The sequence below is a fragment of the Drosophila elegans genome, unplaced genomic scaffold, assembly GCF_018152505.1.
Source record: "Drosophila elegans isolate 14027-0461.03 unplaced genomic scaffold, ASM1815250v1 contig_814, whole genome shotgun sequence".
Classification (NCBI taxonomy): domain Eukaryota; kingdom Metazoa; phylum Arthropoda; class Insecta; order Diptera; family Drosophilidae; genus Drosophila; species Drosophila elegans.
The window spans coordinates 3,804,226-3,820,861 of NW_024546167.1; the positions used below are offsets into that span (position 1 = coordinate 3,804,226).

The 16,636-nt window shown below is 42.1% G+C and overlaps 4 protein-coding genes across 4 annotated transcripts in view; 1 reads left to right on the plus strand and 3 right to left on the minus strand.

Annotated features, from left to right (window-relative positions):
* Position 1: 1 nt before the first annotated feature.
* On the minus strand, positions 2-3,897 carry LOC108135330 (ubiquitin-conjugating enzyme E2-24 kDa). The gene is made up of 4 exons (XM_017256018.2): positions 3,604-3,897; positions 1,967-2,588; positions 1,347-1,431; positions 2-1,283 (listed from the first exon to the last, which is right to left on the minus strand). The coding sequence occupies exons 2-4, from the start codon at positions 2,565-2,567 to the stop codon at positions 1,271-1,273; spliced, it is 699 nt and encodes a 232-aa protein (XP_017111507.1). The 5' UTR covers positions 2,568-2,588; positions 3,604-3,897; the 3' UTR covers positions 2-1,270.
* A 311-nt stretch (positions 3,898-4,208) lies between these two features.
* Positions 4,209-5,944, minus strand: LOC108135355 (ribosome biogenesis protein WDR12 homolog). Its single transcript, XM_017256047.2, has 4 exons — positions 5,656-5,944; positions 4,922-5,594; positions 4,614-4,860; positions 4,209-4,546 (listed from the first exon to the last, which is right to left on the minus strand). The coding sequence occupies exons 1-4, from the start codon at positions 5,712-5,714 to the stop codon at positions 4,257-4,259; spliced, it is 1,269 nt and encodes a 422-aa protein (XP_017111536.1). The 5' UTR covers positions 5,715-5,944; the 3' UTR covers positions 4,209-4,256.
* Positions 5,945-7,111: 1,167 nt separating this feature from the next.
* On the plus strand, positions 7,112-7,700 carry LOC108135320. Its single transcript, XM_017256006.1, has 2 exons — positions 7,112-7,198; positions 7,278-7,700. The coding sequence occupies exon 2, from the start codon at positions 7,314-7,316 to the stop codon at positions 7,611-7,613; it is 300 nt and encodes a 99-aa protein (XP_017111495.1). The 5' UTR covers positions 7,112-7,198; positions 7,278-7,313; the 3' UTR covers positions 7,614-7,700.
* A 1,259-nt stretch (positions 7,701-8,959) lies between these two features.
* LOC108135335 (mucin-5AC) overlaps positions 8,960-16,636 on the minus strand; it is a 33,408-nt gene continuing 25,731 nt past the window's right edge. The window contains exons 3-7 of the mRNA XM_017256026.2: positions 12,969-13,148; positions 12,766-12,879; positions 12,604-12,687; positions 11,790-11,891; positions 8,960-11,718 (exon numbers count right to left, since the gene is read on the minus strand). Of these exons, the coding sequence (XP_017111515.1) occupies positions 10,079-11,718; positions 11,790-11,891; positions 12,604-12,687; positions 12,766-12,879; positions 12,969-13,148 (2,120 nt within the window). The 3' untranslated portion in view covers positions 8,960-10,078. The remainder of the gene's footprint in view (positions 11,719-11,789; positions 11,892-12,603; positions 12,688-12,765; positions 12,880-12,968; positions 13,149-16,636) is intronic.

Sequence of the window (16,636 nt, forward strand, 5' to 3'; positions counted from 1 at the left end):
CTTTGAGTTGTTCCATATATTTATGATTATAGTGTAATGAGAAACATATTTTATATAAACAAAGATGTATCAAATAAAATTAAAACTTAAAGTAACTACTTGACATTCATTTTTGGCAAGGATCGTGAGGAACCCGAATCGGTGAGCTAATTAAAGAGCCGCACAGATAATTTTGCAATATTTTTTTATTTAAGTTCGTTTCCATCCTCGATTTCAGTTTTTGTTTTGGTTACGAAAAAAACTTACAATTATCATTTATGAAATCTTGTTTTCCTCAGTTTTTTCATTGATGTGACACTGACTGTTTAGTCATTAAAACTACAAAATAGTAGGAAGTTGGTTTTTTCTTTATATCTTTGCTTTGTTTTTCCTTTATATATTAGCTTTATTCTCTTCATTGCCTTTGTTTAAAATAACAAATTTCGCTGTAATGGTGCTTTTCAATTTTCCATTTTCAAGTCTAAAATCAATATAATTCAATTGCTACTGAAAGTATTTGGCCAAAAAACAAATTTAAAACGCTTAAAAATATCACATTAAAAATTTAAACCGAATCCGATTTTATATATAAATAACACAAATTTATTTAATTTCGATTTGGAATTTGGAATAGGTTGTCTTAAGTTTTGTGTACATCGATTTTTTTCGTTTTTCGTTTACCACTGCACATTAAGTCTTTTGTTGATGAGAATTTTTCCTGATGTGGCCAGTTTTTGAATGAAAATCATCGTTTACGAAGTTTACTGCCCTGACATTGGTTGCATTTATGTATTATATATATTACGCATTAAAATAGGCTTTTCTCGTTACTCGTTTAGCTCCATTTTCACTTAACACTGTACACATATAATGTAAACTAATTGTATTTATATTTATTTATGCAGTTGAATAGTTCATAGTTCAATATGTCAATGTGCAATTTATGATGCAATTTTAAATCGAATGTGTTTCTCCCAATGTTTTCGGTTGCTAAGCGATCTAAAAACAAAACTTGTTTCCGAAAAATACAACTCAAGAAATCTCCAAATTTTTTACAACTGTTGTATTAACTCGACATAAATATAGGCTATAGAATTGGATCGACTGGCTGTTGGCGTTTGCTGTTCATGCTACGTGTACATGTTATGGTAGGTATTACTGTTAATTTATTAGTTATCGTATTTTAATATATATTTATAAAATAGACTTTCTCCTTTGCAAGATGCGAATTTTCGTTTCTGTTGTTGCAGTTTTCGGTTTGTGGTACATGTACGATGCCAGAATTTACGCATCATGTTGCGTACCTGAACGTAAAATAAAGGATAACGATTAGTAAAGATCGCAGCACATAATTCAGAGGGTACTACCGTTTTGTCCAAAGACGCGCAATTCGATCATGTTCCTCGCGATTCTGCAAATATTGCGTGGCAATGCTTCCCACCAGCGGATCGGCTGAAAAGAGATTAAAGTTAAACAAATTATTAAACTGAATTCAATTTTGTATTGTATTTTTATGTACTGCTATTTTTTATAAACCTCAGAAGTGAAATCGAAGTGAATTTGGTATTTAGCGAAGTTCTATTCGAAAATTTGGCTTACAGTATTTATTTAAGTTTTAGATTTACGCTTACGATTTATTTCGGTTTGTAGATTGGTACAATGAACATGTGAAATTTAAAAATGAAACTTTAAATGTATTTTGCGGACTAGTATTTAGTGTGGAAACCAAATAGAGTGCTTCAAAAATTTATACGAAACAAATTCCAACCGAATTCCTAAAGCCTTGTTTTAATTTAAGATTTTTTAAAATAAAATCTTAAATCTGGAACCTGATCTCAGTATCTAGGGTCTTTCTATCAATTATGAGCCTAGTTATTTAGATGAATTCTAATATTGGATAAAGATTAAGAAAGTAAAGCTGAGAAGCCGACCAACAAATAACCAATCTTAATTCTACTTCCGCAGGCCTCTGCTTGGCAGTCCTCACCTGGATTACAGTCTGTGAGCAGGGAGCAAATTGACAGCAAGACCTTTGATATGGTCAGCGCCGGCGACCAGTTGTCCTTGAGTATGTCCAGGCAGATGACGCCCTGGCTGTTGATGTTGCAGTGATAGATGCGCGTGCGGAACGTGACTTTGGGCGGCTTGAAGGGGTATTCCGGCGAGAAGTGTATGTCGAGGAAGAAGACGCCGCCCTCGTAGACGGACCCGGGTGGTCCCAATATGGTGGATACCCACTCGTACAGGTTGTCGCCCTTGGGCCCGGCACTGCAGTTGGGCGGTGGGTCCAGTGTGATCTCCGCCAGCTCCTTCTGGATGCGCTTGGCCGAGGTGCCCAGGGCCTTGGATATCCTGGGCGTTGGCTTGGTGTCCTTGCGCGGCTCATCGCCGCCGGCGGCATTGCTGCCGGAGGCTCCACCGTTGGCGTTGCTGCCCCTGCCGCCACGTGCCTGTGGCGTTCCGGCGGACGCGGGCTGGCTGGGATTGCTCACATTGGTGACCGTCGTGCTGGGCGCGCTGGGAACATTCGAGGTGGCACTGGATGTGGCCACCTCGGTGGCACTGCCCGCTGCTGGGGTTGAAGACATGTCTGGCCGGGGTGGTTTGAGCTGTAAGGACCAGATTGAAAGGTTAGACTATTTTGTAAGGTACGTCATTGAATTGCAACCGACTATAAATGGCAAAATGGACAATCATTCATTCGAATTTTGTATACGTCTCCAAAAGGCAGAACTCAAGGTAATCGTAATATATATATAATACCATCCTATCACTACATGCAATAACAATGAAGAAAGTCAGAACTATTAGATATTTTACGATCCGTTGGCTTAAAACGATTTTTAAATTTATAGATGTCCCAGATTTTGTAGTTCTATGTGTTTTTAAGTACAACTATACATTTTTAAACGTCTTGTGAATAACAATATTGATGAGGGATGATTGAGGGATGTCAGAAAAAAACGTTTCTAAAATTCGTAGAATACTTGTAGTTCTTTGCTTTTTTGAAGTAAATTTGCTTGGAATAATTCAGAAATATTTATTTTAAAACATACTTTAAGAATATATTCAAATAAAAGATTTCTGGAACACCCCCGTTTGTTTTGAATGTCCATTCGTTCATTACGAAAAGCCTTGTGTCCTGCACAATTTGCAGAATTTGAAAATAGGTGCCAGTGGAATTCCGCCATTGAAAGCTGGTCTGGGCCAGGCTTTCGCCCGGGTCCTTGACCTGGTTTTCCACCCAGTTTTTGCCTGTTTTCGAGGGCAGGGGTTTGCAATTTCGCACAAACGCACACATTTCTATTGAGCAGCGGCAGCGGCCATTTTGGCAAAAAGGGAAAGGGGCATTTTCGAGGGATTTCAGGGCCCCCTAGTACCGGACACTATATCAGAACAAGATCCAATGATAGTTCCTCAGCAGTTGGCCAAACAACTCGGAACCGCATGTGCTGCATGCGGCAAAAAATCAATCAGCAGACATTTGCAAAATGCCGCCGCCGACTGAGGATGATGATGGTGGTAATGATGCCGCTGCTTCCGGCGCCTGCACTTAGATTGCACAATTTCGCGGAACTTGAATGGCGATAAAGCGGAGGTCCCCTCAAAACACACAATACACACCTCACTATCGCAGTTTCTTTCACTTTTTTCTATCACAACACTTGCGAAAATGATCCGCTCGCCTCTGTAGCCGTCGCCTGCTGCCCTCTCGCTCGCACTCGTGAGCACACGGCCTTCGCTGTGGGTGCAAGGCTGTTCTGATGGCGTCCACGGTGGGTGGCAGTATGAGCGGATCAGGTCCTGCACTTTTCACCTTTCCGGACTTTATTATTTGGCTAAAATTACGGTTGGCAAAGACGAGGAGACGCAGAGCCGTCTTTATCTTTGTTAGAAACTCGATAATTTGTACGTTTGTAGGCAGCTATCGGTCCGGGTCCGTCTCTAGCTGCTGGCGGACCAACTCATCTCTAGAAAAATATCGATAAGCAGGGCTCTGGCAGCTCTGCGCGCCCTTTGTTGCGGTCTGGCAGCTCTATGGTTTTAAAAATAATTAAAACTAATACTTTTTTTTAAATCGGACGTTTATATCGTAAAACTGCTACAAAAATTAGGTAGGCAAAAAAGAAACATATTTTTTTCAGCTCAACGGCTAAGTTAACAGGCGCTGACCAAAGTTTACTTACCATTTGTTTCTAGATCTGAACACATAAAGTTTCATTAAAATGTTTACTTTAAACCTATCTTGTATTTATAAAAGTTTACAAAATGTAGGATTACTTCGTCTCCATATCTTCTGTTAACGCTTTACGGGATTTGAATACGCGCACCGTGTTGTCGGCGCCGCCGGAGACGATGTACTTGGGATTCGACCAATCGATGTCCAGGACCTTGTCGCCGTGGCCCAGGAGGTCGTACAGTGGGGCCTTGGGACTTCTGCAATCCCACAACTTGTTCTGGTTGTCATAAGCGCCGGAGACGAAGAGGAACTCCTCGGTGTTGGACCACATGACGCTTTGCACCCAGGCATTGTGTCCCAGATAGGTGTTTCGCACCACAGATCCCTCTGAAAGAGAAAATTTAAATCGGTTAAGACCATGTCAAATGCTTATTTTTGGGTGATGTGATCCTACGGTTTGTCCTGGCATCGTAGAGCCTCAGATTTTTGTCCGCCGAGGCCGTCAGTATCAGGCGGTTGAGCCTTGAGTAGCTGGCATCGAAGATGGACTTGTTGGTGGATATTTCGGTCTTGATGCCCTCGAGGCTCAGATCCCACACCTTAAGCGTGTGATCCCAGCTGCCAGTGAGCAGAGTGCTGGCATCCATCCATTGCACAGCGGATATACTCTCCCGATGTCCCTGCAGCGTCATTTTGGGCGTCTGTAGGGGAAGGTAAAGAAGTGATTATATATTATTTTCACAGATGAGAATGGTAACCCACCCGCACACCGCTCTCCTTCATCCGCTTGGAGGTGCCCTCGACGGCATCGTCCACCTCCGCTGACCACACCTTCAGCATGGTGTCCCACGCGCCTGTGGCGAATCGCTGGCCATCCGGACTCACGCTGACGCTATCGACGCCTCGCTCGTGGCCCTTGCACACGGAGACGCACTCCACCGAGTTGGAGGCCACGCTCCACTGCCACAGCATGGCTGTCTGATCCTGCGAGGTGGACACAAAGCGACCGGTCTCCTCGTCCAGCGAAATCCAGTCCACCGCCTTGATGGGCGCCGTGTGGCCGGGAATAGTGAGGATGTGCTTGCCCTTGTTGGTCCACAGGTTCAGGGTGTTGTCATAGCAGCCGCTAAGAATCCACTTGCCGCTGGCCTTCACCGCCGACACCCAGTCGTCGTGGAGCAGACAATCCTGGGGCTCCGGCGCCGGGAACCGCTCCACATACTCGATCTCGATGGCGTCCTCGAAGCTGATGGCCTTCTCGCGCAGGTGATCGCACAGACGGCCGCGCAGGTACTCGTCGAACACCAGGAAATCAAAGTCGGTGTCGCTGGAGGAGGAGCCATCCTTCTGTTTCAGCAAGGCGTTCACGAATGTGTTCAGCTCCGCGGTGGTGACGGTTCCATCGATGGCATACGGCACATCCGGCACGGCATAGCTGAAAGTGGGATCTTGAGTTAATCGATTCCATGCAAGGCCGTTTTATGATGGACACCCACTGCTCCTGCTTGGTCTTCAGATGCACCTGCACCTGCCCCTCGCCGTTTTCCGCATCCATCTCCTGGCCCACGTGCGTTTTCCTTGCGGCACTTGATTGGACTGTGGGTTGGCGTTATTCCGCGGGTATGCAGCTTTTGGACACTGAACTCCTGTTGGTTGGAGGAGCAATTGACCACTTAACTCGTTGTTCTTCCTACGGCAGTCTGTTGAATTCAGGTAAATTGAGAAAAAGCGTGTTTTCAAACGAAACGATGGTAGAAGCAACAAATACAACAAAAAGCACTAAAAATGGCCAAAGCGCATGCCGTCGACTGTGTTATCGCCGACTTTGCGATGTGCATGTTAATCGAGTGTGCTATCGATTCATTATCGCAAAACGGTTATTTGAATTTTAAATGTTTAAGTACTCACAGTAATTTTGTATAAAGTGAGCATTTTCTTATTTATTTTGAAAATACATTTTTAAATTTTATAAAAATATGACGATTATTTTATATTGTTATTATTCTATTATCAATAAAGAAACTGTTAAATTATATGATAATTATCAATCTGCTTTTAATTAAAGTATCAGGTTTTTGTTGATTAAAAAAGAAAATTACCGTAATCTCTCAATTCCGATCTAATTTAATAAAAAAGCAAAATTAATTTAAACAGAGTATACAACTTTATGAAAAGTTTGATTGGCTTTATTGACCAATACATTTTTCTTTACACATGTATATGTTAAATGTTTTATAATACCACTATGATTATGAACATCGACTTATCGAAGCTTAATTTCTTTTTTTTCCAAACCATTCGAATCAAAAGGGGGCTTTTGGGTAGGGACGGGTGTAGAAGAACACATTTTCTATTCTCTATAAAATCCTCTCAGCCCGACGCCACTGACTTTTTAATTACAGCAAAAATAATCATTTAAAAAGATACGAGCCAAATTCGCAATATTGATAATTAAATATTTTTTGCAAGCAAATCAGGCGCTGATGATTTGCTGTAATTCGGCTTCTCTCTCTCTCTCTCTCTCTCTTCAGTTTCGGTCCGTCTTACGCAAAACGGAAAAATAAAAAACGAGCCGCCGTGGCTGCAATTTGTAAATGACTCTTCACTCCTCAAAGACTGGTAATTGTTAATGTTTTCATGCTGGCTATTAATATGAACCAGATAGCACCTGAAAGACCACTTCGTGGTGGAGCGTGCACTGGAAGGTTAAATGCCACTTGACATTTCTGAGATGGCGCTTAACCTTCGCATTAAAATTGGACAAATGCCCAAGAAAATATATCCAATAAAAAACGTATTTACCTTAATGGGTCGATGGGATATTAAGCTGGAAGTAATAACACTTTTGTTGTACTACTTTTTTTTGTGCAAAACTTTTGCTGCTGCTACTGGGGGGCTTTACAAAAAACCAGAAACGAAGCGAAATGAAAGAGCTGAAGCTTTCCAGATTTTCGGGGCTTCCAGCGGCTCAGAGCTCAGCTTATAAAACGGGCTTTACGCCTGCCAAGCCGAGTTATTACAACAAACGACGCGCGTCAGGTAAGACACTATCCGAATTCGATTCGATTTGTTTGTTTGCCTGTCACGGGAGCGTACTCAATCCGGGAATCTTTTGCAGCCTAGAAACCAAACAAACAAACCACATACTCACAAAATGAAAGTGTTCGCGCTGTGCTCCATGCTCGCCCTCCTCCTGGCCGGATCCGCTCAATCCCTGCCCCAGAGCCGCGAGGGAGCCGCCTACACGAACGAGGCCATCCGACAGGCCCAGCAGACGCTGCTCATACCCAAGGATGCCCAGATCCAGAACGTCCAGGAGGGCATCGAGCTGGGCGCCTACGAGCAGATACCCGGCAACCAGCGCATCAATCTCTTCGAGATCCTGGGCGACCAGGTGCCCTCCGAGGTGATAAACAATCTGCAGTCCCAGGTCGACCAGATCGGTCGCAACTAATCCGTTGGATTACTGCCCCCTCGTCATTGCATTTCGCCCTCATTGTTAAGTTTCTCAGTAATAAATGAAAACATTGCCCGTATTTAATCGAAGCGTTTCTGTCTCTTGCCAAAAAAAAAAAAAATTAAATAAATAAAAGCGAAAGTGATCCTCCCCGAAAACCAGTTGGATGATTCCTCCACGGCAAACTCTCGATCGAAAAGAGTGATTTATTGGACTTTTTGTGGCTTTTTCCTAATACTCTTCGGACACTTTCTCCTCGCTGATCCCGCTGCGCATACGAATTAACAATGAAAGATACCGATGGTATGGGTATGGTATGGTGTGGTAGGATACCACCACAACCTTGTTATATAAGTCGGGGGATGGGGATTGTGATTGTGCATTACGGTTCAATTCGACCAAGTCGAGTGGATGGTAACCCGAGACCAAGAGGTTGCCCCGCCGGCAACTTTTGTGTTTGTTGTGTTTTGCCGTCGTGATGCAACAGTTGTCTTCGTCGTGATTGTTTTCCTCAGCCATTGCTTGGCTGGGCTTCGGTTTGTTTATTTAATTTCTGGTAATTGCCGCCACATCCACTTGCATGTGTAATGAGGTATTGGTGTCCGAAAGGGGGCGTGGCATGCCCGCAGGGAGCCGCTGATTGCATAACATCTGGGTAGGCCCGATGATCGAAGGGCTTTGCGATCTACCCACCTTAAGGGGGAAGTAGGGTTAGTTGGTATAAAAAAGGCAAATTGTTGCGATTTTTTCTTTGACAGAAATGGATATTATTAGTATGCAATGGCACATAAGTATGACGTTTAAATAATATTCTCTTAACTGTTAATGAAGAAATATAAAATAATTAATCTAGAGCATCTAGGAAAAATGTTAAACTCGGTAAGAATGTTTTGTTCCTTGTTCAGTCACTATTTTTTAAATGAAAGAAGGTTAATTATATGATTTATATTTATATTTATATTTGGTTTTTTCTAGAGGATTTAGTGTTACTTAATTTAAAAGTTTCGAAAAAAAAAGTTTCAATAAATTTGTTTCCTTTTTTAACAATCCAACAAGACTATTGCACGTTCAACCAAAAAACTATATCAATTTTTTTTTCGTGTAATTAAATAAACATTTTCAAATGTTCTGACTCCACCCGCTTTACCAAAGTACTTAAGCTTGCCGAATGAGACAATTTAATATTTTTAAATATATTCCAAGGGCTTAAATTTCAGAATCTATTAATATGTATATACCCTGAAATCGTATTACCTTTGCAATAACTTACCTGTATTTTAAACCAATTTTAAACACACTGTTTCATTATCATTTTCCCAAGACCCCTTAAAAATACGTACTCGTGTTTTAGAATTACCTCATTTTTATTTGATAGTTCATACATTTTAAAACGAGCTTCAATCTAAATTTACGCTAGTTAAAGTAAGTTCATAATATAGTTTACTTTATCTCAAAAAATCTGTGTGGTTGTGTGTGTGTGTGTGTGTGTGAGTGATAGTGTGCACGATCATCGCCTAAATAAATTATGTTCATATAGGTAATTATTTATTTTATGAACTAACTAAAGAATGACTGCGTTTTTATTTTGACACTTTTCTACTTTCGTTAGTTCTTAAATTCAGGCGAGCTCTGGAAGTCCTTCTTGGGAAGGAGGTCCTTATCCTAGCTCTTCAATTCGATAATCATCGACTCAATGTCAAGTTAAAATTATTTTAAATTTTATATAAATAATGGTTAAAGTAGGAGTAACTGTAAATTGCTTTAAATTAAAACTTTGCCATATTCAGTCTAAACTTAAAAGCTTTTCAAATCAAAGAGGACTATAAGTTTGCCATTACATTTCAAATTGAACCATCGCGTTTTGGGATCGATTCACTTTACTACCTCTTGCCCTTTTCAAATCATTCACATTTCGTTATGAAATAAATTACAAATTAAATAAAATCATGATGCGATAAAACAAGTTAAAAATTTCTCCTTCTCGTATGTGGTTGCGACTTATTCGATGAATTTCGATTGTGGGCGTGGCAATGGTTGATTGTTGAATGTCTCTTATATGTGCACTTAGGTCGCTACGTATAAATAAGAAATATAACTAAGCAATGTGGATTGCCTTCGGATGATGAAACATTTCGTTATTGCATTTGGGGAGCCCAGCTTTGCTAATCATAATAGGTTAATGGTTAAAGGTTAATCGTAAATGGTTAGTAAATCGTTCGTTTATAAATTCAGAGGGTCTATGCATGCAGTCTATGGAAATGATAAATCTTCAAAGGATACATATACATATACATATACATATACATATAGATATGCTCCTCCTGAACCCCTTTATCTGGCTACTTAAACCTAACACTTTGCTCACTTGAATGCTTGGATTTTCGTTGCTTCTCCAGCTACTAGGCCTTACGGTGTATGTATATACAATAAAGGGTTTGATCTTCCAAGTGAACCGAGACCTTTCAGTAGATCCTCTGCAGATACAGACGTCCCAGTGGCTGGGGCCGCTCCACGAAGCTCTTCTCGGCCCGCGCCGCCGACTTGTCCTGGCCACCAGTCTTGGCCACCTGCTGCTCCTGTTCCTGACTCTCGTCCAGCTTGAGGCTCTCGGCATCGGCCTTGGGATCTGCACCGCCCACTTGGCCCGCCCCCGAGCCCAGCTCGTCGATCTCTAGGGTGGATACTCGGGTGGATTTGGGCGTAATCGGTTCCCTGACCTCCCCGCTGCCCAGCTCCAGCTCCAGCTCCTCGCCCGGCTGGCTGATCCTCTCCGGCTGCAGATCGCTGCCGTTCTGGATGCGCGTCTCTCCGGATGTGTCCTCGCCACTGTACATCAGCAGCGGCACCATCAAACTCTTCTCCCGCACGGACGATTCGGCCGCCATCATGGCCTCCTCAGTGGTGGAGGTCTTCTCCTGGTAGAGATCCAGATCCCCGCCGCCACTGCCACTGCCACTGCCGTCCAGGTTCGTGTCGGGCGTGAGCTTCACATGCCTGTGGTCCACCTCAAAGGGACTGGGAATGCTGCGCGGCTCGTCCTTCTCCGACTCGGCTATGTCCTCCAGCTCCACGAGCGGAAAGTTCACATCCCGCAGACTGAAGTCGTCTTCGGGCAGCGAAGGGTAGGCCGGATTGGACTCCACCTGGGGCACGTCGTCCTCCACGTCCATGTGGTGTTGGGTGGAGCTGGGCGGCGGCATCTCACTGCCCGCTGATACCGCACCCTCTGTACTGATTTCATTCTCCGATTTGGTAGTGTTGTTGGTCATGGTGGATGGTGGCGTAGTGGCTGGGGCATCAGTGGTGACCCTTTTGATGGCTCCTGCTCCTGGTCCCTCTGTCGTCGATATAATGTGGTAGATGTTGTCACTGCCCGCCGTATCGGGTTCGAGTTCTCCGTCGGAAGGCTCCACCAACGAGTCCCTAAAGCCATTCTGGATGAACAGAGGCAGAGGTTCCTCAGAGCTCTTGATACTCGAACCCTCGGTGGTGTACTCCCGCTTGATGTTCACCTTGCTGGGATCGCTCCCGGCCAGCGGCTGCAATGCCTCCGAGTTGTAGGTAACCAGCGGCTTCACCTGTTGCTCCATCACGTTGCTGCTGCTGCCGCTGCTGCTGCTGCTGCTCGGGGAAAGGGGCCGCTCGATGTAGCCCACCGAGGCGATGAGCTTTAAGCTCTCGCTGCCGCCTGGAAGTGCTTTGGGGTTGCTGTCTCGGCTGGGCGTTGGTGTTGCTGCCGTGTCCGTTGGTGTTGCTGCTGGCACCGGCGATGTTGCTGCTGCTGCTGACGGAGTGCTGCTGGTGGCCGGCATTGCTGTTGTAGCCGCTGTTGTGACTGCTGTTGCTCCTGTTGCTGTGCTGATCTCCATCGAACTGGCTGCTCCTTCGGTGGTGGGCATCAAACTGCTCGGCTTGCGGGTGGGAATCGACGGCTTGGCCCTGTTGTCATCGGTTATCCGGATCTCCGTCGGCTTGGTTATCTCCTTGATGGTGATGTTCCAGTTGAATCCGGCCGGCTGAGCCACGGCCACCGGCTTCTGGGTGGAGGTGGTGGTGGAGCTGCCCAAGGGTTCGCTGGCCAGCGGCGGGTTGTTGTCAAGAACTGGGGGTTGGAGGAGGGCTGGGATTAGTGACCACTCGGTGGATCCGCCCGCACACAAATGAAAAACTCACTCGGACAGTTGTCGTACTCCGGACAACAGCGACCGGGCACGTATTTGGGCAGGCAGTCGTCACGGCGGAAGCAGGTCACCGAGCTGCAAACAATCTCGCCGCCTGCAACAAATGGAGTGTGTTTAAACGAAAGTGTTTGGGCAACAGCGCAAAATACAGCAAAAATATGTGAAAAACTCATTCTAACATTTACTACACATCAAAATAATGTTGGCATTCGGAAATCAAATTAAAAGTGCTTTATTGAAAATTTAAACGTAGAGCTAATGCCAAATAACAAATATGGAACGATATTTTACTTGGTACTTGTAAAATCTCAATTACAATTATTTTTGTTCAATTTTTTCGAAAAACTCAACAAATTGTTTGAATAATAATATTTTATATTTACAAAAATATTTCATTTATTTGCTACAATGCATTTAGCAAGAGTGTTTATAAAATTTGTAATTTTAAGTATGTAAGAAAGCAATTTAACAGTACATTTCATTTAAGAGAAATATGTTCTTAAATCAATGGTGAGTTACGGTGAAATTTAATTTAAATTTGCATTTATTAAATCAATTCCGAAAACAATTTAATGAAAAATTAAAAAAATTAAATATTTTCTTATTTGAAGTTACTGAAAATGTATGAATATCGAAGCAAAACATATTTAAATTACTTAAATTTTAGTACTTCTGGTTGGTGTCTTTTTTTTTAAATACAATTTTATTGAAGAAAATGTCCCTTTGCAATAAACTATGTATTTTAAAGTTAGCTTTGATTTCTTTCAGTTCGCAGCCAATTTTGAAGCCAAACAGTATGCACTCACCTTTGCAATAGCACACGGTGCACGGCGTGTCCGGATCAACCAATTTATAACCATTGGCATAAGTTTTGCCATCCTTCTCGCAATCTGGTTTGGTGGGAAGAAGCGGGAGATTTGCATAAATGCATCCGAGAGGCTATTTTTCCGCGAACAGTGTTCACTTACCGCATTTATAATCGGGGCAGCAGTGGCCAGTGCGCTGGATGGCCCGACAGCTTGTTTGGTACTCGCAACGGGCATGGGACTCGGCCACCCAGATCCCGTCCAGCAGGCATTGGCCTATAAACAATTTGAAACGGTGGCCCATTGTTAGTCATTTAGTTTTGGGAGCGGGTGTGGCATGGCGGGATTATTTTTTTGGCTCTTACCCTGCGGCTGTTGCTGTTCCGGGGAAGCCGAAACCGAGGTCGGGGACTCCGTGGTGCCGCCTGGGAGGCCGTAGGATCCGGCACTTCCGCCGCTCGAGCTGCTCGGAGTCGGAGGAGTGCTCGGCGTGACCGCGACCATGACGAGTGTGGAGGATACGCTGCTGCTTTCAATGGCGGGCACTGCAAAAAAGGAGAAAGCACGAGTGTGAAATAGGAGAAAGCAGATAGTCAACAAAGGCCATGGCGAGGAATACTGCACAGGCAGAAAAAAACAACTGCCAGGAGAAGCCATAAAAAAGGGTGCCATTTTAAGGCGCAGATTTCCACAAGGTCCACGCAGATTTAGTTGGCTTAAAATCGTTTTGATTTGACGCAAATCTCTTAATTCAGTAACTGCCACAAAAAAGGTGGTAGAAAAAAACGAGTGCACAAAGGTGTAAGGTTTCACCTAGATAAGAAAAAATTTGTCAAACTTGAAAGAAGGCTAGATAAACAAACGAAAACGAAAACCGTTATTAAAACAAACGCATTTAATGTTAAGCAATTATAGAACATAGCAAAAGAACAACCAAGATATTTTCTAATAACTACAAATAATTTAGCTCTCTCTTGAAATAATTTTTTAAATAAAAATAAGCCAGAATTGTTAATGACATACATTTGTATTTATTATCATTAAGCCAAGAAACATTATAGTAATATTATAAATAAATTCATATATTCAGCTCTCTGAATCACCCAAGTTAAGGCGAACAGAAATACACTATTTATTATTTTTTTAATGAATAATAAATAAATGTAATTTATGAAAATTTTTGGCAGGCATTTAAAGTGAAATTTCAATTTAATTAAAGTCTCTGTTTTGTAACCCATTAACAATTTTAACTGACTAACTTATCACTTAACTAATTAACTAATTATTTTTTTTGATACTGTAGAAAACCCACATAAAATTAATTTATTTTTAGATTTTATAAAATTTGTATAATTATATTCTTGATTCTTTAAAGTTTGAAATCAGATTGCATTATTTATTTTAAAAGACTTCTTTTTAAAGTGAAAATTATAGAGTTGTTAATGTTTCTGTTTAATTTAATATACATCTTTTAATGGCTAAAGTTAAGTCATTTTTATTATAATTTCATTAATACCAGACCCAACAGACTTTAATACTTGGGGAAGTGTTTCTTGTGATTGAGGATGCTAAAGATAATTGTAATTCAAGGCTAAGTGGCTTGCGCAAAGCTGTCCTGAATCTTCCTTTAATGAAATTAAAATGTAAATTGCCTTCATGCTTTAATTTACAAATGTAAGTTGATTATGTATTTTTTATTTTGGATTTTTGCAGAGTGTATTCAGAAGCAAAAAGGGACCATAAAGTGGAGGTGGGGGGGAACGAGCAGATGCCCTCTGTCCCCTTGTCACTGGGTACATATTTGAATGAATGACATTTTGATAACAGTTGTTTGTTGTTCCTGTTGCTGCTGCTGCTGCTTCTGCTCCTGATTCTGATTCTGCTGCTGCTGCTGGGCAAGGTAAAATGCTATCAAAATACGGCAAAGTTAAATGAGTTTAGTTTTAGTTTGGCTTTTTGTTTGCCCCGTTTGAGGCGACTCCCAATTGGCAAGCCGAAACGAAACGAAACGAGGAGAAGCACAAGATGGAGTGGCATCCGCTTTGTCTACGCTCGTTGATTGTCCAGTTGGCGTATAATTCCGATTGACAAGCCTGCTACCAAACGAACTCATTTTCCATTTGCCCCTAGAATTGTCGTTCTTTAAGGTCTTGTGTTGGCAACCCAATCTTTTGAGCTCGGTTCTTGTCTTGTCATTTGGCATGAAAAATGATTAAATATGTGCGAGCATTAATCATACGCCCAGTGGTTCGGTTTTATTGTGCCTGCGCTGGCCATCCTTTATTTTGAGTCTAGAGTCCCCTTCATAAACTGGGACCTATCTACGTACATCCCACGCTAAATTGTTTTTCCTAGCGCTCATTAAGCGAACTGCATATGCTGCTCACTTTTCCCTTTTTCCTTTCGGACAAAAAGGGGAACTTGTTTAGATTTATCTTCCTGTTTATATAGGGGGAATAAAGTGTCCAGAATTGATTAAATTTAAAAGTTTATTTTATTATGTTGGGTTAAAATATTTTATGTTGTCTCAGTTCAGAACTATTCTAACTGAACACTTGTTTTTAATTGTATGATAATTTGTATTTTTAATTTCGTTTTAAAAACAATATTTTCCTTTTTAAGCGTTTAGGTTTGATTGATATTTTCAAGTGCTAAGATGCCAAATTATTATATTATTCCGATAGTGGTATACACCACCTCAGCTTAAATTTTCCTATAGTACAACTACTCCTAATTTTAGCCTTAAGTATATTTCTCATTAAAGTCCCCTGCATTATCTTCATAAGACTAAGCGTTTACCAGCTGAGCCTCATATCACTGCATCGCACTTAGCTAAGTATTCTGAAATCATTTTACCGTCTACGACTTTCGCTTAGCCTTTTTAAGCATTTTGCTTGTTGCTCGTTATGCAATGCACAGACACACATGGATGAAATCCGAAACGCTGCAATTAGTAGAACAGCTTCCCGTTTTGCGCTCTGTTTTCATTTTTGCATTGTGGATGACAGCGCTAATTCCGCGACTTTCCATTGTCTCTGGGTCTTCGGGTTTTTTTTTTGTTTTTTTTTTTGTTTGGGCTACCAGTAATTTTTGGCTGGCCAACACGTTTCAAATGAGCAAAATTATTATACACATTATGTGGAGCAGTCGGAGGACGGATGACATTTGTCTGGGACTCAAGTAACACGATTCGGTCAGATTACGTATACGCCGAGAGATCTTATTTTAGATTTTCCCGTCAGCATCTTCGCTTGCTTTATCCCACTCCCTCTCGATGCTTAAATTCTGTGAGCCGCTGAGTCTGTTTTTCTTTTTGTTTTTGTCTCGGCCGACTGACAATAAATTGTTCCCTGCGAAATTGCATTGTAAATTAGCTTTTGATTGTTTTCCGCAAGACAGAAAGTTATTATGCAAATGTCAGTAAATGTGACGCGATTTGCCGCTGCAGTGGCTGCTGATTCATACCCATAAATGTCATTGATTCTAAATTAATGTTGGTTTTATTTTGTCGTGATAAATGATAAGCACAATTCCGGGCAATTGTTATAAACAAGCTGGCAAACAACCCATCGAAATGTTTCGAGAAAAGGGGCCTAGAATGACTTTCAGTGCCAGGGGCGTAGGAAAATCGGATAACAAGGAGACTGGATTGTAAACACCCCCACTTTCAGGCTGGATATTATCAGCTAAATACCCATTAAAGGCACTGCCAGTTGGGCAAATTTTTGACAGCCTCCCCCACGAAACCACACCACTGCACCGCACTATTAATAATACTTAACACCATTGATAAATACGGCCGGCTATAAACGCCTAAGGCCGAAACCAACAGCAACGACAAATCATGCCAAAGTCGAGCCAAGGACCGTGGAAATTGCGGAAAATTGTCTGGCCGCCGCTGCCGTCGCCTACACTTCATAAACTACTCAACTTCAGCCCGGCCCAGAAAATGTTTTTCATCATTATTACATTTCCAGCAAGTGGCTTTCTTTCCGGCGCATTGCCGAGCTGAATTTCCGCCGAGCGTTTAAAT